At 44.3% G+C, this 26,569-nt stretch overlaps 1 protein-coding gene across 12 annotated transcripts in view; it reads right to left on the minus strand.

Moving 5' to 3' along the window:
- The window catches only part of SVIL (supervillin), a 254,119-nt gene that overhangs the window by 42,700 nt on the left and 184,850 nt on the right, over positions 1–26,569 (minus strand). For 9 of the 12 annotated variants that reach the window (XM_061126354.1, XM_061126353.1, XM_061126358.1 and 6 more), the window contains 7 exons: positions 26,324–26,385; positions 25,920–26,059; positions 22,026–22,269; positions 21,010–21,586; positions 19,803–20,028; positions 9,008–9,137; positions 5,171–5,218 (listed from right to left, as the gene is read on the minus strand). In XM_061126354.1, the coding sequence (XP_060982337.1) occupies positions 5,171–5,218; positions 9,008–9,137; positions 19,803–20,028; positions 21,010–21,586; positions 22,026–22,269; positions 25,920–26,059; positions 26,324–26,385 (1,427 nt within the window). The remainder of the gene's footprint in view (positions 1–5,170; positions 5,219–9,007; positions 9,138–19,802; positions 20,029–21,009; positions 21,587–22,025; positions 22,270–25,919; positions 26,060–26,323; positions 26,386–26,569) is intronic. The other 3 variants (XM_061126352.1, XM_061126351.1, XM_061126361.1) reach the window with 1 other exon arrangement.

Below are 26,569 nucleotides of genomic sequence, written 5' to 3' on the forward strand. Positions count from 1 at the left end.
TTGCTGGAAGAGTCAGGGAGCTGGGGCAGAACAGGAATAGAAGCCCTACGCCTTCTAAGCCTTTATTCTTTCAAATATGGATCTCATGAGCACGGTACAGAAAGAGGAGGGGGAGGGGGCGGGAAGAGGGGGCGGGTAGGGAACGTAGTGAAACAGCTGGGAAGAAAGTTGGGTCTTAGGGATGAACAGAGACTTGGTAGGAAACTGTGCAGAGGGTTAATAGAGAACGTTTTCAGGTGACCATGTTGTTACTTATGGGTTTGTCTCCGTACTCCTCAGAAATCACAGTGCAGATTTCATTAAGCGTTTCTGACACAGGAGGTGATACACAAGAGAGTGAACTAATGTGTGACTAGGATTAGTGTAGCTCTAAGGGTAACCCACTCCAGTATTCCTGCCTGGAGAATCCCATGGACGGAGGAGCCTGGTGGGCTACCTTAGTCCACGGGGTCGCAGAGAGTCGGACATAACTGAGCGACTTCACTTTTCACTTTAAGGGTAAGATTCTTCTACAAGTGGAGAGCTTTGAGATAGAAAATATTGTGATCTGGCTTTTAAATTTTTATCTTACTCACCTTGAGTGAAACTACATCACAGGAAGAAACCATAAAAGCATGTGTTTAGTGAAAGAAATAACGTACAACAATAAGTGAGCATCCTCAGTTTTCAAAAATGCTGTCACCTTTCAAATCCTATGCACTGTTAAGGAAATTTAGCTTTGCCACCTCCTTAAATGATTTCTACCCATCACCAGGGCCCAGAGCCTCAAGTGGCCTGGACAAAACATGGGAAAAGATCTCAACTAGGTTTGGATTTCAAAGTGACCATAATTTGGTCTTGTCACCATTTACCAGCAACTAAGATGAAAGGAGGGGTCCCAGGGGGCTCAGTGGTAAAGAATCTGCCTGGCAAGCAGGAGATGCAGGTTCGATCCCTGAGTTGGGAAGATCCCCTGGAGAAGGAAATGGCAACCCATTCCAGTATTCTTTCTGGGAGAATCCCATGGACAGAGGAGCCTGACGGATTACAGTCCATGCAGTTGCAAACAGTTGGACATGACTTAGCAACTAGAGAACAACAACAAGATGGAAGGAAGGGAACGAAGGGAAATCTTACTTTGCTATAGCCCTGAGGCAAGCGGAGGAAGAAGAAAACATGTCAAGACACTTCTACACGACTATTAGAACGGCCAAAATTCAAACCACTGATGCCACCAAATGCCGGTGAGGATGTGGGGCAATAGGAACACTTATTCACTGCTGGTAGGAATGCAAAATGGTCCAGCCACTTTCAAAGGTAGTTTGGCACTTCCTTACAAAACCAAGCTTACTCTTACCATATAATTCAGCAGTCATGCTCTTTGATATCCAAACAAGTTGAAAAATTATGTCCACACAAAAACCTGCAATGGATGTTTATAACAGCTTTACTCGTAATTGCCAAAAGCTTGGAAGCAACCAAGATGACCTTCGGTAAGCAAATGGATAAATAAACTGATCCAGCCAGACAAGGACTACTATTCAGTGGTAAAAAGAAATGAGCTATCAAGCCATGAAAACACACAGGGGAACCTTAAATGCATATTACTGAACGCAACAAGCCAATCTGAAAAGGCAACACCTTGTATGATTCCATCCATCAGACATTCTGGAAAAGACAAAAATTATAGTAAAGAGATCAGTTTCCTGGGAGGGGAGGAGAGGAGGAGGGAGGGATGAGCAGGCAGAGCACAGAGGCGTTTTGGGGCAGTGGAAGGACTCTGTACGATACCACAATGATGGATACGTGTCACTACACACTTGTCAAAATCTTAGCATGTACAGTGCCAAGAGAGAACCCAACTATCAATTATGGATGCTGAGGGATAACAGCTTGTCAACTGAAACAAATATGCCATCTAGTGGGGGATGTTGATAGTGGGGGAGGCTGTGGGCGGGGTAGTGGGAAGCAGGAAGTATGAGGGAAATCTCCATACTTTCTGCTTAATTTTGCTGGGAACCTCAAACTACTCTAAAGAAATAAAGTCTATAAAAAAGTATACTACAAATACATCTAACATGTGTATTATGTAAATATGTGTGATGGTGCGTTCCAAGTCACTTCAGTTGTGTCCAACTCTTTGTGACTCTATGGACTGTAGGTTGCCAGGCTCTTCTGTCAAGGGGATTCTCTAGACAAGAAGGAAAGTGAAAGTCGCGTGGCTCAGTCTGTGGGACTCTTTGCGACCCCAGGCAAGAATATTGGAGTGGGTTGCCATGCCCTCCTCCAGGGGATCTTCCCCACCCAGGCTCCTGCACTGCAGGCAGATTCTTTACTGCTGAGCCAGAAGCCCATTATGTAAGTGTATATAGTTTACATTTAAAGACTTCAATAAGGGTGGTGGAGGGAAGGACTGGGAGTGTGGGATTAGCAGATATAAACTAGTATCTACAGGACAGATAAACAACACGGATCTACTGGATAGCACAGGGAACTATATTCAATGCCTTGTGATGAACCATCATGGAAAGGAATGTTAAAAAAAAGAATAATGTAAAAATGAAATACTTTAACAATATATATTTTCTTTTAAAGTTTAACATTGACATGACTTCCCTGGTGGTCTAGTGGTTAAGAACTTGCCTTGCAATGCAGGGATGTGGGTTTGATCTCTAGTCGGGGAACTAAGATCCCACAAGCCAGGGAGTAACTAAACCCGCAAGTCACAACAAGAGAATCTGTGTGCAGAGCAACGAAGTCCGTGCGCCACAATTAGAGCCCATGGACCTCAATGAAAGATCCTGCATGATGCAATTAAGACCTGAGACAGCCAAATAAACAAATAAATACTAAAAAAAAAAAAATAAATAAATAAAGTTTAACATCAACTTATTTCCCCCCTTTAGTGACGGAACAGCAGGTTTGCTTCATAGCATACCCTCATTTTTGAAGCAGACACTGGCTGGTTATTCAGGGCTAGGTTGCTATAGACCTTTATTCCTAACTTCAGAGGAAAGGAGTTAAGGCAAGTGCGAGAAAGGCCTCCTTTGGGAGAAGAAACGGGGCGTTTCCACTTATGAAAATGCCAAATGAAGCAGGAGGACCCCACAGGCCCTCCCTCTGGCTGAAATCCTGTGCCTCTCCCTCAAAGACCAGTTTGTCACCGCGAGTCCTAAAGGGACAGAACAGTCATGACCTTCCCAGTTAGAGACCACCTGACCGGGCGTGGTCCCTGAGCTGATGAGACAGAGGCCCTAAGATGGGAGTGACCGGCCAGGTCCCACAGATGGAGGGCAACCAGCACCTGGGGCTCGTCATGGCAAAGGGGATGCCGCCGCTTTTTCTAACAATTTTGACCCCAGGGACATTTCCAAGGGGAATAAAAACCAATTATCGGTATTTGTAGCTTTAAATATCACTGCATATTAGGCACTAACAGAATTCCTCAGCCCAGGCTAGGTCTCCCTTCTGGTAGAGCTCAGACAGGGTGCAGCAAGGTGGAAGGTGGGGAAGCAGGACTGTGGTTTCCATGACGACAGTGCCATGGCAGCCAGCTCGCATCAGGACCACGGCTTCCACCTTGTCTCTTCCACGCCCCCGAGTGCTTCCAGCACTGCCTCCTACTTGGTCAAGGTAAGCAAGATAATCTGTCTCCTGAACTGGAGCCAGGAACACCCTGGGCTCCTTCTTGGGCTCCTGACTCAATTTAGAATATTAACTTATGGGATTATGTGGCAGTCTGAATGGGAAGGGAGTCTGGGGAAGAATGGATACATGTATATGTATGGCTGAGTCGCTCTGTTACGTACCTGAAACTACCACAACATTGTTAATCAGCTATACTCTAATATAAAATGAAAAAAAAAAAACAAAACCCACAACATAGATTAAAGGGGAAACTTTCCTCTTCAACCAGTTTCATGACTATGAGATGAATTAATACCATAAGTCTCCCTAGAGGTCTGAGCCGAGGTTGCGACATGTGTGCGTGCTCAGCGTGCTCAGTCGTGTCTGATTCTTTGCGACCGCCAGGCTCCTCTGGCTCCTCCTCCTCCTTTGTAGCCTGCCAGGCTCCTCTGTCCATGTGTTTCTCCAGGCAAGACTGGAGTGGGTTGCTATGCCCTCCGGGTGACTGACCCTAAATATATGAAGTAAGTACATTTACACACACACACACACACACACACACACACACACACACACACAAATGCAGCAAACGAGTTACTTTCCCAAATGAAATAAGTTTCTCCCTGCCGCTCAGAAATTGCAATGAGGCTTAATACATGTAGGCTTTTCCTCACCTGATTAATAGATACAAAAGACAGGTATTTATGGGCAGCAGGTAGAGCAGGAGAATAAGTAGAAGCGTATACAGGTTCCTATAGAGCAAAGCAAGAGGATTAGAGGTGAAAAAAGACGATTTATCAGAGCGGGGTGGAGGAGGGGAAGGACAAAAACAAGGCTTTCTCTCACAGAAAGTTAATTTACTCATTGCAATTTCAATTCTCTTCCCAAGAGAGTCCTTCCTACTTGTTTTATTTTAGAATGTTAACAGAAATTCCCACACAAGCACAGTAAATATAACCCAATCAATTCTGTGCAGTACCTGAGTTATTGGCATGATGACTGCAATTTACAGAAGATATTCAGACAGGGGATCCCTGACTTTCATGGACCATTTTAACATTGAATATAAACTATGTTTTTTAAAGCCCTTCACGTTTTCTCCATGATTGAAACAAAATTTCATGATTTTTTGATGATGGCCATTCTGACCGGCGTGAGATAGCTAATGGGAAGCTGCTGTGTAACACACGGGGCTCAACCCAGTGCTCTGTGATGACCTAGAGGGGGCTCTAGGTGACCTAGAGGGTCACAGGGGGCTCTGTGACAACCTAGAGGGGTGGGATGGCGAGGTGGGGCAGGAGGGAGGCTCAAGACGGGCGGGACGTATGTATACTCAAGGCTGATTCCTGTCATATGGCAGAAACCAACCTGATATTGTAAAGCAATTATCCTCCAATTAAAAATAAAATTAAAAAAAGGGCGGGAAACAGGATAGCTTTCCATGCTGGATTGAGGTGACATCTCCCCTCGGGTTAAGAAAACCAAGCAGAGAGGGGTACCCAGGGGAACCGTCTAGGATGAGAGCTACACGTGGTGAGGAGACCTGTGTTAGAGTCAGGCTTACCCAAAGCAGATTAGAAATGTCATTATCATCTGTAAATCCTCCTTCTTCCTACAGGTTAAAACAAATAGGAGACGTTGCAGAGTGTCGGAAGAGTAGGGTCAGGTTACGGGGTCACAAGCATTTTCCAGAACTCTGTGCTGGGTTCCAGGAGAAGCATGCACATGCCCACACAGTCGGGTGGCACACACACCAAGTGAGCTCATCCCCCATCTGAGGGGTGACTATCTGTAATTTGGGGGTCAGACCAACAGCCCTCCTCACCCTCCTACCCTTTGTCCTTCAATTGACCACATGCTCTTGAATCGTCATTTGGAATTTCAACAGCACAGGCAATTAGAACACGAATGTGGCAGACTGACCTGCCTAGAATTTTCAAGGACTTGTTCTGGGGACAGCACAGAGCTTAGCCTGATTCACTGACTTGACACTTGGATGGAAGCACAGCCAGGTATCAAATCCTAACCTGTGCCTCAGACACAGGTGGGGGGCAGTAACCACAAACTCTGTAAAAGGTTCTGACTTCCTGGAAAAAGCCTACAACTTTGGATGGTTATCTTGATCAAAGAGCTTGGGAGTCACTGTCTCTGCCTAAATATCAAAAAACAGGCCAAAATGGGGTTGGAATTTTAAATAATGATTTGGGGAAAATATATAACTGCCATTTAGGTGAAACAAAGAGACTTCTGCCAAATCCCTTTTCTTTCAAACTTTGTCTTGTTTCACTTCTCTCCCTCTCGGGATGGGATGAGTGGCTCTGAAGGGATCATGTTCCTGGCCGGCCAAACCTACAAACCACGGTCTTTGCCATCTTTAGAACTAGTTCTGTAAGCTACAAAAGCAAAGATGTATAAGTCAGGTTAGCATTGCCCTAGACTAAACCAAGCACAAGAGGAAGGAAAGAGGGACAGCAAGAGAAAGAACCCAAGCTATTTGTTGTAGGAAATGACAGGGGCAGCAGGGTAAATAGCACTCTTAAGTTCCAAACCATCCATCCTAATTTTAGGGGGTTAAGTTTGGAAAGTAAGGAAGTGATGTTAAGTTACATGGTCTCTTGAGACACGATTGATCTTTTTGTAGGAAAAGTAAAACACTAACTTATTCCCCAAATTGATTTATGGACCAAAAGAATACATTTTTTTAAACCTTACAGGACCCCAAAGGAGATGCCAGTTAGAGCACCAAAATTTTGTTTTGGAACAAACCCTTTGACAGAAAGAAAAACAATTTAAGATTTTCAAGGCATCCTTCACATCTTTTTTAATGTGGTTACACAACAATCTATAATTATTCATGGGCTCACATTATATTTTTATTGGATGGCGCAGATTTTCACAAAGGAAGCGATTTATATAAAGGCCCATCTCCATTTCCTGCCTCCTTTGCTTTTCCACAGGCTGTAACTCGTGGGACCCTGCTTAGCATACACAGTAAAAGCTCGAGGAGGCCAAACCATAAAATGTTTGGTAACCACGAATATGTGCCTTCAATGAATTCAGAAACTGTGCAGGAAGTGATGACCTGACAGTAAATCCAGTCCCTTTTCCCTTGGTGGAAAAGACGGAAGGTTCCAGAGCTTGTGCCCCTAGCAAGTCTGGCTCCAGCCCAGGCAGCAAGATCCTAACTGCCTGGAGCATGTGTCATGAATGTCCTTCCTTCTGCAGAGAAGCATTCAGATACCCAGCAAACCTTGGCCATGTTGCAAGCTCCCCTGCCTGCCTTCCAGCTGCCCCAGGGACTGTCTTAAGGCAGATTAGGTTCAAGGCAGTTCTTCTACCACATCTGAGCATGGCCAAGGTGTGGCTGAAATACACAGCCAGCCCTTGGGAAGACACGGAACCAAGAGTACTTCAGAGGCCATGGGAAAACCACATGACCTCAAGAGCATCTATGATTTCCCGATGCCTGCTACAGAAGCCCAAAATAGATGGGCTTATTTTAACTTCAAAGAACTTATTGTCTTGGGCCAAAGTGAACTAGGTTAGGAGTAGGAGAGCAATGATGAGTTCACTGCTGGTGCAGAACCCCTGAGCCCAGGACAGCACTTCCCACTCAAGCCATGGCTGCTGTGGGCAGGGTTTACCACGCCAGGGGCAACTGCAGCTATCTTCTCCCATCTCTTGCCTCCTGAGAATCTCAGTCTATGTTAAGGCTGTTGTGATCTCATCTACTATTCTGAGCCTTCTGGTTTACCCAGCTTCTGCCGATCTCTGTCCCCTAAGTGGTGCAAAGTGTTGAGATTAATTCTACTATTTGCAAGAAATCTACCTGGCTTTGTACTTTGTAGCCATCCTTTTTACCATGCCATGGAGGACCTGCTTGGGGAAATTTCTTTGCATCTTTCAACATGACCAAGATTTAAGTACTAAAGTTACCTGGGAACCAACACTTTCAAATCAAACTTTTACATAAAGTTTGTGGGCAATGGCAGTCGACCTAGTTTTCTTTCACTTTTGGATCTCATTCTGGAAATACAGATTTCCTATGTAGGTTCTTTAATATCTAGTCATATTTGAGAGATTTGCAAATGGCTGAGCGTTAACTGTCTTTAGTGACTATCTTTGAAGTCATGTTTGACTCAAAAGAGAGAATTCAAATTGCTCTTCCAATTTAACCTAGGAAAACACAGAAGAGCCATAGGAAATAGTGTCAGAACTCTGTCCTCATGGCCCCATGGACACACCTCCTTATGTATGCTTCTGAGTGCCTCAAGGTCATGTTCATCACTTCTCTCTTCCATGGAGGCTTATTACATTGTTTTAGAGCTGGACGGGGTCTAGGTGATCATCTGGTTGGAAGTATTTTTCCTTTTTCTTTGAAGACCTGTGATCCTAGCAGTTGGCCAGTGGTGTGGCCCAGCGCCCACACTGCCCCCAGCCAGCAGGTGCATTTGCCATCACAGGGCCAGGCAGCAGGAAATCACTGTTCACTTTGAAAGTGTGCACTGATTGGTCAAAAGCTGGTCATTATGACTAGTCATTTAACAACTCATTGGTACATATGCATATGAAATGCTTGCCCAGATTGACAACAGTGTGTTACTGAATTTTCTTGAAGCTTATAACATACTTTGCTATACTCTCAATAAAAGACTTACCTGATCATCATGGAACAAGACTTCTGTGACATGTCCTCACTGACCACAATTGTGTCCTCTTGTATATATGTATGTTTTAAATCTAGGCCTAGGACATTCAAACCCATATTCTATATGCAACTAATAAACGGTTAGCAGTCAATGAGGTTTTCATTCTAAAGGCTTTAATAAGGTGACTTCCTGGCAGTCCAGTGTTTAGGGTTCCATGTTTCCACTGCAGGGAACACAGGTTCAATCCCTGGTTGTCAGAGAATATCCTGCATACTGTGCAGTGTGATCAAAATATATACATATACACACACACCTATATCTATAGCTACATATATAGATGTCAGTTCGGTTCAGTTCAGTTGCTCAGTTGTGTCGGACTCTGCAACCCCATGGACTGCAGTACATCTCTACAGAAATAGGTATATAGATATAAAAGGGTTTAATAACACTGTAAAATCAGATTTCATTTTAGAAGATTTGAAACAGATAAAAGTGCACACTTTCAAATATAGGAACCTGCCTGCTGATGCATTAGGTATGTGGCACTGTTCCCAATTCTAGGACATCTCAAGACTTCAGCTGGTGATTAATTGAAGCTGCTGTGGGCAGACTATAGGTGTGGACCCTAGTGGCAAGAGAGAGCAGATGCTTCCCAGGGTAGTAACTGGTTAAGCTATGCATGCTTGCCTGGTGGACGCACATCCAAGCGTGATGTTAGTTAGAATGCTTTTTCCGAGCACAGACAATGTTACCTTCTTCTTGAGTGACTGCTCCGTTTCTTGGGTATGCAGGCTGCTGGTGATGGAGGCTTTGCCGTATTCCTGCTTTCTGTTGAGTCTGTTTCTCCAGTCTTCCTCACCGCTCTTCTTCAACAGTGCTAATCTAAGAAGAAGACAGGCCAACCCAAAAGTTCAGCACCAATCCTTCCTTGGAAAAGAACCACAATTTAAGTAAGTTAGTCATAAGTAAGAAATGACCACAGCTGCCTAATTTGAATCTTTCTGAACGGCATTTATTTGGAAGAAAGTATGTCTGGAAAACTAATATAATTATGTAGAGTATTATATTTTCTAAGATGGTCCCAAAGTTTGATGGAAAAGCAAGTCTGAAGCCTGACTTCCTAGATAAAAGATGGAACATCATTTTACCAGAGGAATATCTCTGTTTTTGCCTTGCCTTTGGGCTGAGGGCACAAAGAAAAATAAAAACAAATGTCCCCAGAGAAAAATGTCTTCTAGTGTCCCCTTCTGGTCACATGAGGAATTAACATGTAATGGCAAAGGTGGATGGTACTTATTTGCAGAAAATATAGCAGAAATGAGTTTAACAATTTAAAACAACAGAATAATTTAGACAATCTCTGGATATCATACATTTATAATTACAGGTAAAAGCTGATATTTAAGGATGTTTCTGTTCTTGAATTCTAAGTCATGCTATTTTCTTCCAAATGAACTTGGTCTTTCCAATCCATCTTCTTAATACAGAAACTTCTCTAGAAACCCATTTTTAAAATGATCATTCCAATTTTCCTCTGGAGATAGCTATATTTAAAAAAAGAATCTAATTAACTCACGTCTTTATCTAACCTACTTTAGGTCAACTATGGTGTGACTTGATAAAAAGCTGCTTGGATGTGAAAATTTGTGAAAGGTTATTCTCATGAACACAGGCTGTTTCAGTCTTGGACATTTAAGTTGGACAAACACAGGAAAGATAAAAGGCACAAAAGTGGTGATCATTAAACTCATTTGAGCTGGTGCTCAAACAATTTAAAGATTAGGCAGAAAAAATTGACTGGACCCTTTCCCTTGCAGCTGGGTCTGCTGGGCTGGGTCTTTTAAACACTCATTAATACATGTCCATGAAGAGTGTACTTTTAAGCAACGTATAAGCCCTGTTTTGGCTGTTAAGTCCTGTCAAGTCCCTTTCTTACTGGTCACAATGGAGACTGAACTAGATGGTCTCTAAGGGCCCTTAGACCAAGTGTCCTGACTCCATTAAATAATGGAATTGGAGATGGGATGAAACATATCACACTCCTCATGGAGATACAGAGAAGGCAATGGCACCCCACTCCAGTACTCTCGCCTGGAAAATCCCATGGACGGAGGAGCCTGGTAGGCTGAAGTCCATGGGGTCGCTAGGAGTTGGACACAACTGAGCGACTTTACTTTCACTTTTCCTTTCATGGAATTGGGTCATTTGTAGTAATGTGGATAAGCCTAGTGTCTGTCACACAGAGTGAAGTAAATTAGAATGAGAAAACTGATATTAACACATACATGTGGAATCTGAAAAAATTGGTATAGATGATCTTATTTACAGAGCAGAAAGAGAGACAGATGTAGAGAACCAATGTATGGATACCAAGGGGGAACGGGGGTGTGGGGTGAACTGGGAGATTGGTATTGACAGGTATTCACCATTGATATTATGTAAAAAATGGATAACTAATGAGAGCCAACTGCACAGCACAAGGAACTCTACTAAATGCTCTGTGGTGACCTAAATGGAGAGGAAATCCAGTAAAAAGGGGATATGGGTATATGTACAGCTGATTCACTTTGCCATATAGCAGAAAGTAATACAACATTGTAAAACAACTACATTCTTTTACGCTAAGTCATGTCTGTCTCTCTGTGACCCCATGGGCTGCAGCATGCCAGGCTTCCCTGCCCTTCACTATCTCCCAGAGTTTGCTTAAATTCATGTCCATTGAGTCGGTGATGTCATCCAACCATCTCTTGCCCCCATCTCCTCCTGCCTTCAGTCTTTCCCGGCATGAGGGTCTTTTCCAACGCAATTATACTCCAATAAAATTTTTTTTTAGAAATTGAAGGAGAGGAATATCACACTGTACAATAAAAGTTTAGTTAAGCAAATAAGAAAACAAGTTTTACAGTAAATATCAACCCATGTACATCGACAAATTCATGTATAACCATATTGTATACTTGTCTATTGGTTCAGTCAAATAAGGAAGGTAAGCCAGGAATACTTTCCAAAGGGGGCAAGAGCTTCAAACTCTGGACCTTCCCCCTCATCCAACCTCTTCCTCTTCCTCGTCCTTCCCTTCCTTTCCCTCTATGTGACTGCAGACAAGACCCAAATGTCTACTCTACAAAACTATCATTTATCTGTGATATTGTGATTTATAATATACACTTGGTCATTGTCCTCTTTGTAGGTACAGAGCTCCCACAGCTTTTGGAATTTCCTAAATGATGAGAGTGATAAATGTGTCAACTTATATGAATGAGATGACCTTTAGAAGCATGTATGTGGGGATGTGTTGCTGGGAGAACCAAACATGTGATTACATGGCTGGAACTTTTAGTCCCACCCCCTGACCTCCAGGAAGGAGAAAAGAGCTGGAGAGTAATTAAGTGCCTGGCCATTGGTGACTCAACTCAATCACGTCTATGTAATAAAGCCTCCACAAAAAGGCCAAAAGGACAAGGTTCCAAGAGTTCTTGGTTTGGTGGACACGTGGAGGTTTGGGGAGGGTAGCTCACCCAGGGAGAGCATGAAACTCCACACCCTTTCCTCACAGCTTGCACGGTCCATCTCTTCTCGCTGGCTATTCCTTATATTGTTTTTTAAAAAGTTATTTATTTTTGGCTGTGCTGAGTCTTTGTTGCTGCTTGGGGGCTTTCTTCGGTTGCAGTGAGCGGGGTCTACTCTCTGCTTGCAGGGCATGGGCTTCTCACTGCAGTGGTTTCTCTTGTTGCAGAGCACAGGCTCTAGGCATGCAGGCTCCAAGAGCTGCGGCACCTGGGCTCATCAGTCACGGCTCTCGGGCTCGATAGCTCAGGCTCAGTCATATGGTGCACGGGCTTAGCTGCTTCATACCATGTGGGATCTTCCTGGATCAGGGATCGTGTCCCCCGCACTGGCAGGCAGATTCTTATCCATGGTACCACCTGGGAAGTCCTACATTCTTCTACAAAAACTTGAGGTCTAGTAAATCAGAGTATTTCTCTGAGTTCTGTGAGCCACTCTAGTAAGTGATTGAATCCAAGGAGAAGGATGTTGGAACCTCCCGTCTATATCTGGGTAATGGGTCGGGAGCACAGATAAGGGCCTGGACTTACAACAGGTGTCTGAAGAAGGTGGGAGGGACTGTCTTGCAGGACCCGAGCCCTTACCCTCTGGGTCTGAGCCTATCTCCAGGTAGACAGTGTCAAAACTGGGTGGAATTGTAGGACACCCAGCTGGTATCAGACAACTACTCAGTGGTGGGAGGGGAATCCACTTGGAAATCAGAGTCAGAATCTTGTATCTAAGTCAGGCCCCGTGCTGTGCTGGGCTGAGTCCCTCAGTCGTGTCCGACTCTTTGCGCCCTACGTGCTCTCATTTAGCCCCAGATTCTATCATCTGTGATGCTTGGCAGTGCTCTGCCTTCTACAAGGGCTAGTTCATGTACTTGAAAAGAGATTCTAAATTCCCTTAAGGGTTTCCATCTGAAGGTCAGACTATATACGGACTAAGATTGATCTTTCCTCCAATTATTCTGAAATGAGTCAGTTTTCTTCTAATAGGGAAAAATAATTGAGTAAAATCAAATCATGATAAGAAATCAAGAGCATTTGCATACTGCAATAGAGCCTTCAAAGTGTCTATAAAGAAAACTTCCAAAAAGTAAGCATGCCAGCACTTTCACACCCACACAAAGATGTATTTCTAATCCATCATCTTGTGAACACAGACATTCGCTTCATTGATATTCTCCTTACAGCTCAGAACCAGGTCTCTTACTTCACCCTTGACCCACGTAGTTATTCATCTTGGCTACCTTACCTTTCAAATCAGATTAGAGTCCAAGTGATTTCAGAGAAATTAAAAAAAAAATGCAGCCTCAGAAGTTGGGTTTATGATGTACTCTGGGTCTTTAAAGACATTCTCAAAAATAAGATCCCAAATATCTGAAGCAATGGCAACATCATCTAAAGAATCATACCCTTTCCTCACACCTCACACTGTGCATCTCTCCTAGCTGGTTCTTCCTTGGTTATAGTCTTTTCTAACTAATTAATTTATTTTCGGTTGTGCGGGGTCTTTGTTGCTGTGTGAGGGCTTTCTCAGGTTGCGGTGAGTGGGGGCTACTCTCTAGCTGCAGTGCACGGACTTCTCATTGTGGTGGTTTCTCTTGCTGGTTACCTTGGTGGCCGCTTTGGGAATGGAGAACTGATTTAGAAAAAGGCAAAGCGTGGCTCTTTCATCACTCTATGGTCCACCATGTATTCTGCTAATATGCCCCATGACCTCTAAGAGACCAGATATCGTTATCCTGAATGAGGCAAGGACGCTCACACAGGCCAAGGATGTCACTCACTCAGGTCACCCTGCATGTCATGGGGGCAGGGAGCTATGGTTCCATCCTGGGCATATCCTGCCTGCCGTCCTAGGGCGTGGCTTGTTTCAGTACTCGTGTGTGAGCTCACCAGGCATGTTTTCACTTTCATGTGTTAGAAACTGCATTGTGTATGTATATATATATATGTATTTTTTTTAAATATATATATACATATTTATATATTTTCCCTGCTGGGATGGCCTTCAAAGAATTCCTCCCTTCCAAGAACTTGAAAACTTGCTTCTGGATGTGTGGCAGGGTCATCCTCAGGATGACCTTTGGAAGTCTCACTTCCAAAGACTACAGAGTGACCAAAATAATATGGAAGGAACTGAGCCTCGCTTCAGCCCACATAGTGCTGAAGCCAGCCTAAGCCTGCAGGGTGTGGGTAATGGAAAACCTGATATTAACACACACTGAAACACACGTGTATTATTCCTGTCCCTCTAGATTTCCTACTTGGTGTTGAAAAAGCTCAGGAAGGTGGGGGACCTTTCCAAACGCCTTCTCTCCTGCAGTCTCACAACCCTCCTGACTCCCTGCAGACCCACTGTGCACCGCAGAGGGCCGGGGAGCTGAGCGTCTGGTCCTACATGGGTGCGAGCTGTCACTTCAGCTGTGTCCGACTCTTTGCAACACCATGGGCTGTAACCTGCCAGGCTCCTCAGTCTATGGGCTTTTCCAGGCAAGAATACTGGAGTGGGTTGCCAGGCCCTTCTCCAGGGGATCTTCCCAACCTAGGGATCAAACCTGCATCTCTTGGCTCTCCTGCATTGGCAGGGGAGTTCTTTACCACTAGTGCCACTGGGAAGCCCACATGCCATAAATTATCGCCTATGCGATTCAAACTGGCAGCGCTTTTAGCATCCGCCAAGTCCAAGCGCTATTTGCAGGGCTGGGATGTTGAGAACTGGGCCTCTGTTTAGTTTACTACTGCTAGTTCACCACTACCAGTGAGTAGTCCCTTGTTATCTACCCCGAGACCGGGCCCAGGGCCACCACATGGGTATCTGCCAGGCCACTGGGGAAGTGGCTCTCCCTCCAGCCATAGCCCATGTGTTCCCAGCAGACAATACTGGCCCAAGGCAGGACATTTCAGCAGCACTGGTCTGAGAGCCTGACTTGATTGGAACAAGTTCTGCAGGCTCACGGCAGTCAGCATTGAGTCAAGGGTGGGCCACGCAGATCGTGTGCCTCTAAGCTGCTGTAGTTTTTTCTTCCTCCTTTAAAAATGTCCCCTCATTTTAGAGAATCACAGGTACCACACAGACGTGGCTGAAAAGAGCACAGACTAGTCCTTAGAGCAGATCTTGGGTTGTGGTTGATTTATAGGCTGGAGGAGTGAACTAACAGGTCTTCTAAATGAGGGTAAAGCAAAGATCAGAAAAGGAGGCAGCAAAGGAAAAAAGGCATGCTTGCCCCAAGCTCTTACATGAACCTGGGGCCCTCTAGTGGCTGAACTCTGAGGCTGCAAAGTAAGAACCTCCAGTCTGGCTGGGTGGATGGTGGGACTCACAGGGAACACAGGGGACCCTCGCCAGGGCCTTAGAAGGCAGGAGTCATAGGCTCACCAGAGGCACGGGCGGCCTCTTCAATATTCCTGGGAGTTCAATACATCCTTACGCTCCATCAACATCCCAGTGGAAAGTTGGGTCTTTTGCCTTTTTTAGTCATCTTCTCCACCCCAAAGTGAAAGCACAGATGCAGTTGTTTCAGTAATTGTGGAAATAAGATTTCTAAAAGCCTAATCTACTTTTAAAGAGGTATCAAAGATTTTATCCTTAAGCAACACAAAATGTATCTGATTTACCATGGTTTTCAAAGAAGTCCCCTATTAGGGACAACTTAAACCCAATACTTTTTCCACCTGATGCGAAGAGCTGACTCATTTGAAAAGACCCCGATGCTGGGAAAGATTGAGGGCAGGAGGAAAAGCGGATGACACAGGATGAGATGGTTGAATGGCATCACCGACTCAATGGCATGGGTTTGGGTAGGCTCCGGGAGATGGTGATGGACAGGGAGGCCTGGCATGCTGCAGTTCACGGGGTAGCAAAGAGTTGGACACGACTGAGTGACTGAACTGAACTGAAACCCAAACCATGTAGGCTGTTATGAAACAGTGATGCTTTATCAATTCGTTGGGCAAAGCAAAATATATCCTCAACTTTAGGCTAGTTATGATCCAAACCTGACATTCTACATGTCAGAGAGATGAAGAAAGAAAAGGAACTTACAGATATGTTTTCTTGAGCAATACATATGTTGTAAAAAAGAGGAATGTATGGAGGATTTCCTCTAATTTCTCAGTTGCCACGCTTTTCTAAGTCTTAGTTTACATCTATGAAACAGGGATATATTGGCTCCTTTGAAGGGCCATCTTCAGCACTCTGTGATGTCACACAAGAGAAACACAAGAGGCACCTCTGTGGTCCTTGGGAGAGAGGACTTAAGATGCTCAAGTCCTGGGTTTCTCTGGGTGCTCTGTGGTAAAGAATCTGCCTGCCAATGCAGGAGACACAGGTTTGATCCCTGATCCAGAAAGATCCCACGTGCCACAGGGCAACTAAGCCCATGTGCCACGACTACCGAGCCTGTGCTCTAGAGCCCAGGAGCTGCAGCTACTGAGCCCACGGGCCTCAACTACTGAGGCCCACACGCCCTAAAGCCCATGCTTTGCAACAAGAGAAGCCATCACAATGAGAAGTCTGTGCACTCCAACTAGAGAGCAGTCCGTGCTTACTGCAACTAGATAAAAGCCCATGCTGCAAAGAAGACTCAGCATAGTAAAAACTAAATAAATAAAATTATTAAGAGAAAAAATAAAAAGTCAATTCCAAGCAAATCTCTGAGTCCAGAGAATTTGCCAGTCCATACTGCCAGCTTTAAAGAAGCAAAAACAAAAACAAATGATGCTCAAGTCCTGAGCAGGAAAGAGACAGACCCACAAGATCAAGGAAGACTGAACTACATCCTCAGGCTGTAGTTGTTTAGAAGAAATGATGAAGGAAACTGGCAAAGTCCAAAGTCTGATCTCTACTTCTCAAGAGTCTGAACCACAAAAGTGAAATCCGAAACAAGTGACGCCAGGAACACATGAACTGAGAAAATTAGTACAGGAGGATGGATTCTTCCTAGCACTGTTGTCTAGTTAGAATTTCTGTCCTCCAGAGACAACATTTGCTGCTAAAACATTTATCTGAACACACGGCAGCCTTGTCTCAAGTACAAAGGGAAAGAGACTAAGACCAGCCCCTGGGGGTTGGCCCTATGCACCACGTGGCCCCAGGCAGGGCCCCCGGAATTCAACCTCTCCTATGGTGAAGCAGGCGATCGGAGGAATTAGAATGAGGTTTAAAAGGTCTATTTTATATGTCACCTTAAAAAAAAGCAAAGCCCAAATAAATATGATATGAGGAGCATTCTTAAATGGTCAAGCTTCATGATTTTATAACAGGAAGAAGGATTAATGTCCCCCCACTTCTTGGGGAAAAGCTACTGTGTGGATCGTAAAGAAATATGTCACTCTGCTATTTCAGCAAAGTGTAAATAAAAGTACCACTGAGGTAAGGGGGAAAGATCTCTGGCCATGTATTTTTATCTTGGCATAGTCTATTACCAACGTAGATGCTAAATCAAGTGTCCCTCTTTCCTTCTTAAATGTACAGTTTGTCAAGTAAACTGAACAGCTGAATATTTAAAAAGCCTTCTCATGATCATGGTTCTGGACAGACTGTGGCCGGGAGCCCCTTGGGTCTGTGGGAAGGACTGTCTCCTGCCGGCCAGAATGTCCATGTGTACACAGCTGGTTTTCATCCCCCTTCCGGGTAGCTCACAGCAGCCTTACAGCCACCCTCCAACTCCTCAGACATCCACAAAGCCTGGGTTAGGAAGCTGCACCTTTACAGCATTTCACTTTTTTTTTTTTTAATTAGAACTTTACAGTAGAATTAAAACTGCTTTCAGAAAGAAAGAAACTTAAATTTGCTAAACACAGGCAAGTGAGCCAAGAATGGTTGCATAGCAGTTGGACACAAAACTTCATTAGACATCCTAACAGACAGAATATACCCCAAGATGGGAAATCTCTTTCAAAACCTTTGAGAAAAGGGAGTATATTAGTCTTTTCTATTGGAATTTTACCCCAAGAATGTTTTCTGATGTGTAAAAGATCAGAACTTGTGTATAAGTGATATTTATCATTAATTTCCTTAAATGATACTTCATCCTTTTACCTAATCAGTTATCAATAGTTGGGTCTTTGGAGGGTGCAGAGAAAAGGGAACCCTCCTACACTGTTGATGGGAATGTAAACTGGTGCAGCCACTATGGAGAACGGTATGGAGGTTCCTCAAAAAACTGATCCAGGGACTTCCCTGCTGGTCCAGTGGTTAACACTTCGCCTTCCAATGCAGAGGGTGCGGGTTCAATCCCTGATCGGGGAGCAAAGATCCCATATGCCCCATGGCCAAGAAACCAGGACATAAATGACAAAAGCAATAGTGTAACAAATTCAATAAAGACATAAATTAAAAAAAAAACAAAACAAAACTGATCCAGCAGTCCCACTCCTGGGCATATAACTGGTGAAAACACTCAGCCTACAAAAGCCATGCCCCCCAATATTCATAGCAGCACTATTCACAGTAGCCAAGACCTAAAAGTCCATCAACAGAGGGATGGATAAAGAAGATGTGGTAATACATACAATGGAATACTACTCAGCCATAAAATGGGATGAAATATTGGCATTTGCAGCAACACAGATGGACCTAGAGATTATCATACTAAGTGAAGTAAGTCAGACAGAAAAAGACAAATACTATATGATATCCTTACATGTAGAAGCTAAAAAATAATGTATATAGCACAGGGGACTATATTCAACATCCCATAATAACCTAAAATGGAAAAGAACCTTATATATATATATATATAAAACCAAATCACTCTGTGGTATACCTGTAACTCACAACATTGTAAATCAACTATACTTCAATAAAGGAATAGTAAGGACTCTGGATCAAGTCCCCTGTGAGCTGGGTTTCCGTGGAGGAGGACTTCATGCCAGAATAGGCCAAACACCTTCTAGTTAGCTCACCCCAACATCCAAGCCTCCTCAGTCTTCTAGGTACTCTGTACTGTGAATTTTAAATAAGCAAAGGCAAAAGAAAATAAGCTTTAGCACTCTCGTTAATTTGTTGTTTGAAAAAGTCTCCATCTATCTAACATTTGTGAATATTATTCCAAGGTTTGACTTGAAAAAAATGAAGAGTTTTCACTGTGGTTTATTACATTGTCTTAAGTAGTTGGAAATGTACTTAGAGAAATCAAGAGTTGCCAGTGCAGTTCAGAGGAAGAAAACTCCTGAAAGGTGGAGGTGCTAAGGGAGGGGGGGTGGGGATCCAAGTGGGTGGAGCCATACTTCTGCCAATCAAACTAGGAAATTGAAGAGAAGTTTCTTTACCTAGTCCTCTGGTCACTTACATCTTTTGCTAAAGGCTTAACAAGGAAAACACAACCCCAAATATTTAACTCTGATTCTTTGTATCTGCCCTCTTTACCTCCTCTCAACCCTCCATCAATCTTTTGAATGAAATGAGGTTTTGGTGATATTTAATCCTCAGATGCAGTCTTCACAGCTATTACCTGATATGAAATGTCTAAATGCACTGCAGAGGTCATCCATTTTACTTTCTGTAACATAAACAAAAGTTTGATTCAAATCCCAAGGATTTGTGTCCTAAATCTGAATTTATCTCCAATCCCTCCACACATATTTTCCATTGATAAGACAGTCACAAGTGGTGGTACATTCAATTTCAAGCCACACAAACCTGAAAGGAAGAGAGCCACCATCTCTGCTCCCATCCCTGGCTGGTCAGAGAATTTAGTATTAAAAAAAAAAAAAAAGAAAAGAAAACAGAAGCAGCAACCAAAGAAGCAGGCGAAAGTCTCTGTTTGTTTCCTCATAGAGTTTTGAACCAGCACCTCCCAGCTTTATCAGTCCAGACACCAGGATGAACGTGGTTAGCTTTCAAACTTCCCCGAAGAACAGCACATTCCCTTGTGTAGTTGGATTCATGATTTTTCCCACTGTCTGTTCCTCGGATCTTTGTCTAAAAGCAAGCTGTAAACTACCCATCCCACCCCAACAGAATTCCTTCTCGGTCATGAAATCTCGTTACCTTTCTTTAATGGACATGGTTTTGCTGGGGGAGTCGAGGCTGCCCTCCACGGCCGGGGCTTTGATCTCTCCAGCAGCAAACATTGCACACGGGCTCTGATACCGCTTCTCCTGAGGCTGTTCGGAGGGATCCTGCGGCTTCCAGGACACGGGGGTTGTAGTCGGAGCAGCCGGTTTCCCAGCAGCCGCACCGGTCTGCTCAGAAGTGGGTTCCCCGAACTCCGCCGCTGGGAAGGAAAGGAGCCCTGTCAGCACTTACTCCCCCGGGGCAAACATTCTTCAAGCCCTTCACCCCCGGATGATCCAGCACTTAAGAGTTCAATCCGTGGGCACGTGGCAGGTTACCCAATCCACTGGGGTTTATGCAAATCTGGGGCACGGCTCCCACCCCTGAGAAAACCAAACTTCTCAGCGGATGACCCCACCCAGCGACTTGTTCTGTGACAATCGGTCTCCTACGTGCCAGACACAGGAAGTTGGTTTGGACAACACTGCAGAAATGTCTCTACGCCTCCTAAACAATACTTTGACATTTCACATGTACAGTACTCCCCAACCAAAGCCACTCTTACAACTGACATGCTGTCATTTTATGGAAATGCAGAGAGAGAATTACAGTCCTGTGCAGCATGGCTTGCTAGTCTGCACAAGAAGGATCTAGAAAGAGAACCTGAAACTCCAGAGACTGGGTTCCTGCCCTATCCCCTGTGCTCTGCTCACCCAGCCTGGGACCTTTGAGGTCATCAGTTTAATTTTTCTTATTTTTATATTTTTAATTTATTTATTTTTATTTTTTTGGTCATGCTGGAAGGCACGTGGGATCTTAGTTCCTTAATCAGGGGTCAAACCTGTGACCCCTACATTGGAAGCTCAGAGACTTAACCATTGGATTGCCAGAAAAGTCTTGTGAGGTCATGAATTTCTAAAAAGAGCCAAAAGAGCGAGCAGTTCAGTTAACATGACCAAAGCCATCCAAAACCCTTATGAAGATGTATTAAAACACGTCAGGTACTTTTATGGCAGATATATTAATGAGTCCTCTGAACAGATCAAGTTCAAGAGGAAGAAAAGTCTGGGAAGGGTACCATTCACACCAGACTTTCAATCAACGCTTAACACTCAGCTGTCAACTGCCTTCACAATTCAGTTAAAAACAATCCCAAACACATGCGACCCATCCAGCAGAAAAGAAAGAGCAGTAGTGTTACCTTTCAGCGAAAACTTCCTCTTTGTGACATTCTCCAAGTCCACCTTCTCTTCAAAGAGCTGCCTCTCCTTCCAGTCCGGGCTCACCTGCATGGTGCTCTTTGGGGTGGAAAATTCCTTCAGCTCATCACCAAGCTGGGCGATGGGAGGATGGGCAAGCTCCAGGCTTCCTTTCCTTGGAAGGGCATAGATGGGTTCTTTATGGCTGTCTCCCTCCCGGACTCTGCTGAGGACAGGGTAGGACAGCTCTGCTTCCTCAAAGGACCCATACTTTGTAACCCCGCCATCTACACCTGTCAAGCCTCCCTTGCGTTCTGTCTCTTCAAATTCTCTCAACATTGCTTTGCTCCCAGCACCCTCGACCGAGGGCTGCCAGCCTTGGGATTTCAGGATGCTTCTAACTGGGGAGTCGGAGTTTTCTAGTGAAGAAGCAAACTTTTGCTCGGTGGCACCGAAGCTGTCATCCGGAATTGGCTTTGTCCGAAGATTCCCTGCGTACATGGGGGGGACGGTAGATGCCGCGGTGGACACGGATGTGTTAACGGTGGGGGAGAAGGCCATGAGCTTGCCACTCTGCACCTGGGAGGACACAGTTCAAAAATAAAAGCTGGTTTAAAAACACCGCCTGGGTAAATCCCCGTGGAAGGACTGACATGGATGGAGACACTACATTTGGGGCAGTTTTCCTGCTTCTGTTGGTGAGAAACCAAACCTAGATGTAGTTGCACAAATGGGTCTCGTTAATCCAATCATCTGGGTGAAAGGCAGGTCGTGCATCCTGTTTTTCTCCCCACGATGGACTCAACTTCAGATGATTTCAGCCATGATGTGAACAAGAGAAGAGAAACATCCTTGGCACGGTTATCCTCCTTAAGAATGAAGTCATGACCAAGTAGCGACAGGTAACACAGAGTACAGGCAGAGCCCCTTAACCGTGTCATTAACCCCCGTGGGACAGCATGCTCCCATATTTTCAGGACATACGTGCAACCTTGGAGCCGGATCGCAGGGCACCCACCTGTTCCACCTCTCCAAGCGTGACCGGCTGGGTTTGATAACGAGCATTCATCCTCCTCTGTCTCACATCTAATCTGTTCCGCGTTGAAATGGCTTTTGAGACCGGCTGGGACAGTTTGTTAAACAAGGCCAGCTTCTCCGCTAAGCTCAGAGTGGAGGAGTCGGGTTCTCCCTGCTCAGCAGAATCTTTGCCCTCGTTTGTCTGGTCTCTGGCTAGTGCCTTTTGGTGAGCGGACGCCTGCAGTCTGAAACGGGGGAGACGTCAGCCCCACACAGGGAGAGAAACAGAAGCCCACCGCTAAGTCTGTCTGTTAACTTTCTTCAAAGTGTCACTGGAAAAGGGGCTTATTTTCCCCCATCTAGATTCAAGACAGGCATGGGCAGTTGGTCAGCTATTAATAAGACAGGGAACACTCTAGGCTGAGGACCCTTGCATGGTCAATGTCACACAGATTTTCAGCTCTGGATTTTTTCTAAACATTGAGTTTCCTAATTACAGAATTAAATAAATTAAGGCTTAGGTATACCTTATCTTAGAGAGAGGAGCTGTATTGTTAGTATCAACAATAAATACAGCTAGGAGGAGTCCTCAGACCTTGCTTGCGGCCTATTTGCTGCTGCTGCTAAGTCACTTCAGTCGTGTCCAACTCTGTGCGACCCCATAGACGGCAGCCCACCAGGCTCCTCTGTCCCTGGGATTCTCCAGGCAAAAATACTGGAGTGGGTTACCATTTCCTTCTCCATGCAGCTTATTTAAACATTATCTAAATGCGTGGTTCAGAAGGTGGTCTTTACATTTTTTTAAAATTCTCTTTCTTCTTTAAGTTTTTTTTTTTTTTTTTTTTTTAATGTGGACCATTCTAATGGTTCAAAAGGTGGTCTTTACATTTTATTTTTTTTAATTCTCTTTCTTTTTTAAAGTTTTTTTTTTTTTTTTAATGTGAACCGTTCTAAAAGTCTTCATTAAATTTGTTACAATATTGCTTCTGTTGTTTATTTTTCTTTTTCGTGGGGACAGACAGAAAGGCATATCTCTTATCTCTCTGGGATCTTAGCTCCCTCACCAGGGATTGAACCTGCACCCTCTCCATTGGAAGGCAAAGTCTTAATCACTGGACCGCCAGGGAAGTCCCTACATTTTAAACAGTTAGGAAATAATACAGTAATTTTATCAAAAGCATTAACTACAACACAGGGTTCTGATGTTCACTTACTACACACAAATAGTTTCACTGTAAAGATCATTCTCCCTTTTTAACCTAGGATTTTCTCTCATAGGTTTCCATCTGTTTCCTAAAAGGTACTAAAAATCTGAAATTCCTGGTAACTTGAAAGGTGAAGGATATTTTGGCGCTGATAAATCCAAGCGGAGAAGCTTCCAGTTACCCGGTCACGTGAATCTTGGGAGGCCTAAGACAATGTCCCTTCTGCCACAGGCACATCCAATTCTCAAGTCTAGAAGAATATATTCTGCCTTGACTCTGATTAACTAGTGCTTTACAAGCTGTCCCAGACAAGAGAGGGGTGTCAGCTTTCCAGGGCACAGTGAGGTAGGAGTAAGGGGACCCGAGTCTTGGCATCTTTTCTGAGGTCCAGAGAAGAACAGGGCTTCCCAGGTAGCTCTGGTTCTAAAGACACCAATTCAGGAGACGCAAGAGCTGTGGGTCCAATCCCTGGGTGGGGCAGATCCCCTGGAGACGGAAATGGCAGCCCGCTCCAGTATTCTTGCCTGGAAAATTCCATGGAGAGAGGAGCCTGGTGGGCTACAGTCCATGGGGTCACAAAGAGTCAGACATGACTGAACACAGGGAAGAACTAGGTGTGCGAGAAACCTGCTTCCCCAAAGAGAGCCCGCATCTGGACAACGCCAGCTTTCTTTCTGGACTGTCATCTTACTTGCTTTAATCTTGCTTTAGCCTTTGTATTTTGGCCTGTAACAGTGAAATAGAGGGGATATTTACCTGCCTTAAGGACATCACTTTAAAACACCACAACTTAAAACATAACGGTAAAGCATCTAAGTTCAGACACTAGAAATTGTTATTGTCTGGATCCTCAAATGTAACAGCATTATCTATCCATTAGAAAACAGGTAAGGTTGTTCTTAAGCATGTATCCATGTCTAGAAGTGTTTAAGTATGTTAAGACTTTCAACATTCAGGTTAATGTCCTATTTTTCTGTTAATCTTTATTAAATGCTAGTATTTCAGATGAAAAACGAAATTTTTTAGGGATGACCAGGGTTATGTAAAACAGAAACAAAACAAATGGATGAGTGGGTTAGTTGGGGTTGAGTTCCAGGACAAGAGAGAAAGCAGGTGGATGAAATGCTGGCATATGCAGGCCTACGTGAAGTCCCCCGGTGTGAGACGGCAAGATGCCACACGCTTCGCTGGGACAACTCCTTGCGCTGACTCGTTTGTCAGACAAAGGACAGACATTCAAGATGGGAAGATGCACCTCTGCTCTCAGTGCGACATGCAGCAACTTCTGTCCAGTACCTGGCAGGCTGCACGGGACTCCTAGCTACAGTGGGGCTAGGATGTCTTGTCATTACAGGGTGGGTGGCCACTGAGCACGAAGCGGGGGTAGGTTCACTTTAAAAGCAATTGCCAAAGGTGGAACATTCATAAGGAGAGAGAAGAAAAGAAGCATTAAGGAGAGTGTAGTTTTCAATTCAGAAACATTACGTCAAAACATACTGGAACAAAATCGTTCGCTTGTTTCTCTAGGAAAATCATAAAAGAACTTGAAAAGCAATTACAAACTGAGGAAATAAGAGACAGAGACGACCCAAAGTCAGTGGAACAGGAACAGGTTTTTTCGAGCTTGGAAAGGATTTAGAATATTTAGAATAAATGCCCCAGTTTAAAAAAAAAATTAAAAAGAAGCTAATATTAACCACCAGCAAAGCAGTAGATTATGTCTCTGTTTTACAAAGTTGTCCTAAGCTCTTTTTTAGAAAAATCACGGTCCTCATATCATCTATAAGCACATCAAAGTACATTCAGGGAGTCTGACAAGTGGATAATTTTTGCTTATATTTACTGTTTTGCTCCTAGGGTTAGTTGTTTCTTATTTTACAATAACCAAATATTAATTTTTTTTTGATTTGCCAAGAGTTCCCAGTGAATATAAGATGTACTTATCCACAAACAGGAAGTTCAGGTGGCTGAGTTAATAGCAGCTTCTCATGTGGGCTGTTGATGGTCTAAATGATATGAACTTCATTTTTTTCAGGAAGGGTGTGTGCATGTGTGTGTCCAGCAGGAGAAACTATTTTTAAAAAAACTAATAAAAGTTTTCACTTAATGGGAGCAATGATCCCTGGATGAATTTACTTTGGGAACGCACTGCTGAAAACATACTTCCCACTGTTTGGAGACTTCCACTGAATTAAAAAAAAAAGAGAAGTCATGATAATTTAAAAACCAAGAGAATCTTTCTGTATCTTTAGTCTGTTTTGAGATATAGACTAAAATATTTATGGAAAAAATGATATATGGGGTTTGCTTGAAAATACTACAGCAGGAAACAGGTAGAGCGAGATGAGATGGGCTTGGGGTTTTTGGCTCTTGGGATTGGGTGGTGAGGACATGGGCGCTCAGGACATTAAACCACCTACTCTCGTATTTTAAATTTTCCATCGTAATGGGATTAAAAAAGAAACCAGGCAAAAAAATAAAAAGAAAATTCCCCTTCATGTTCTTCTAGGAGACATACAATAGGTAACACACCCCTTTTACAAGGTTCATGGACACCAGACACCCAAACACCTACTTTTTGGTGGCTTCTAACTGAACCCTCTTCTGATCACCTCATTTTAAAAGTCTTTAAATTTCTCTTTACAAAGAAGGCCTTCCAGCCAAGGCCCAGAGGCCCCGGGGGGACTTACGTGGCTGCAATGACCACCTCTTCGGTGGTGACGGGCTGCGTGTGGGACCGGTCCTGTAGGCGCCGCAGCCTCTGCTCCACAGCCGCGTTGCGGGAGCGGCGCTTCGGGACGCTCTTCTCATCAAACGACTTCTCCATCTCCTAAGATGGGAAACAGTGTGGAAGCCTGGACAACTGGAGGAAAGGGAGCTGGGGCGGCAGAATGTGGCTACTCTGCAGACACTCCAGGGTCTAAGGAGGCCCCCCGCCCTGCCCCCCAGCCCCCCAGGAGGCAGCACCGTCATCAGCAGCAGGTACACCAGCCACATCGGAGAAGAGATCACACCGGAGCCCAGAGCCAGAGTGGCCGTGGGGCCGCCTGCAGGAGGTGATGGCTTACTCTGATGACCCTTCAGCACATCTTACCCTGAAGAGCAGCCTCTTCGCAGCAACACTCAGCTTCGCTCGCTCATCGACCTTTTCTTCATCTGTGAAGAGTCACAAATAAAGACTGAACATCATTAGAAAATGTAGGGAAAGTCTCTGAAAAGTTTTCCAAGGCGGACTTGGAAATCTTCTGAATGAAAGAATCAATATGCTAAAGGGGATCGTCCCAATCCAGGGATTGAACCCAGGCCTCCTGCATTACAGGCAGATTCTTTATGGTCTAAG

The sequence above is a fragment of the Dama dama genome, chromosome 23 (assembly GCF_033118175.1).
Source record: "Dama dama isolate Ldn47 chromosome 23, ASM3311817v1, whole genome shotgun sequence".
Taxonomy (NCBI): Eukaryota; Metazoa; Chordata; class Mammalia; order Artiodactyla; family Cervidae; genus Dama; species Dama dama.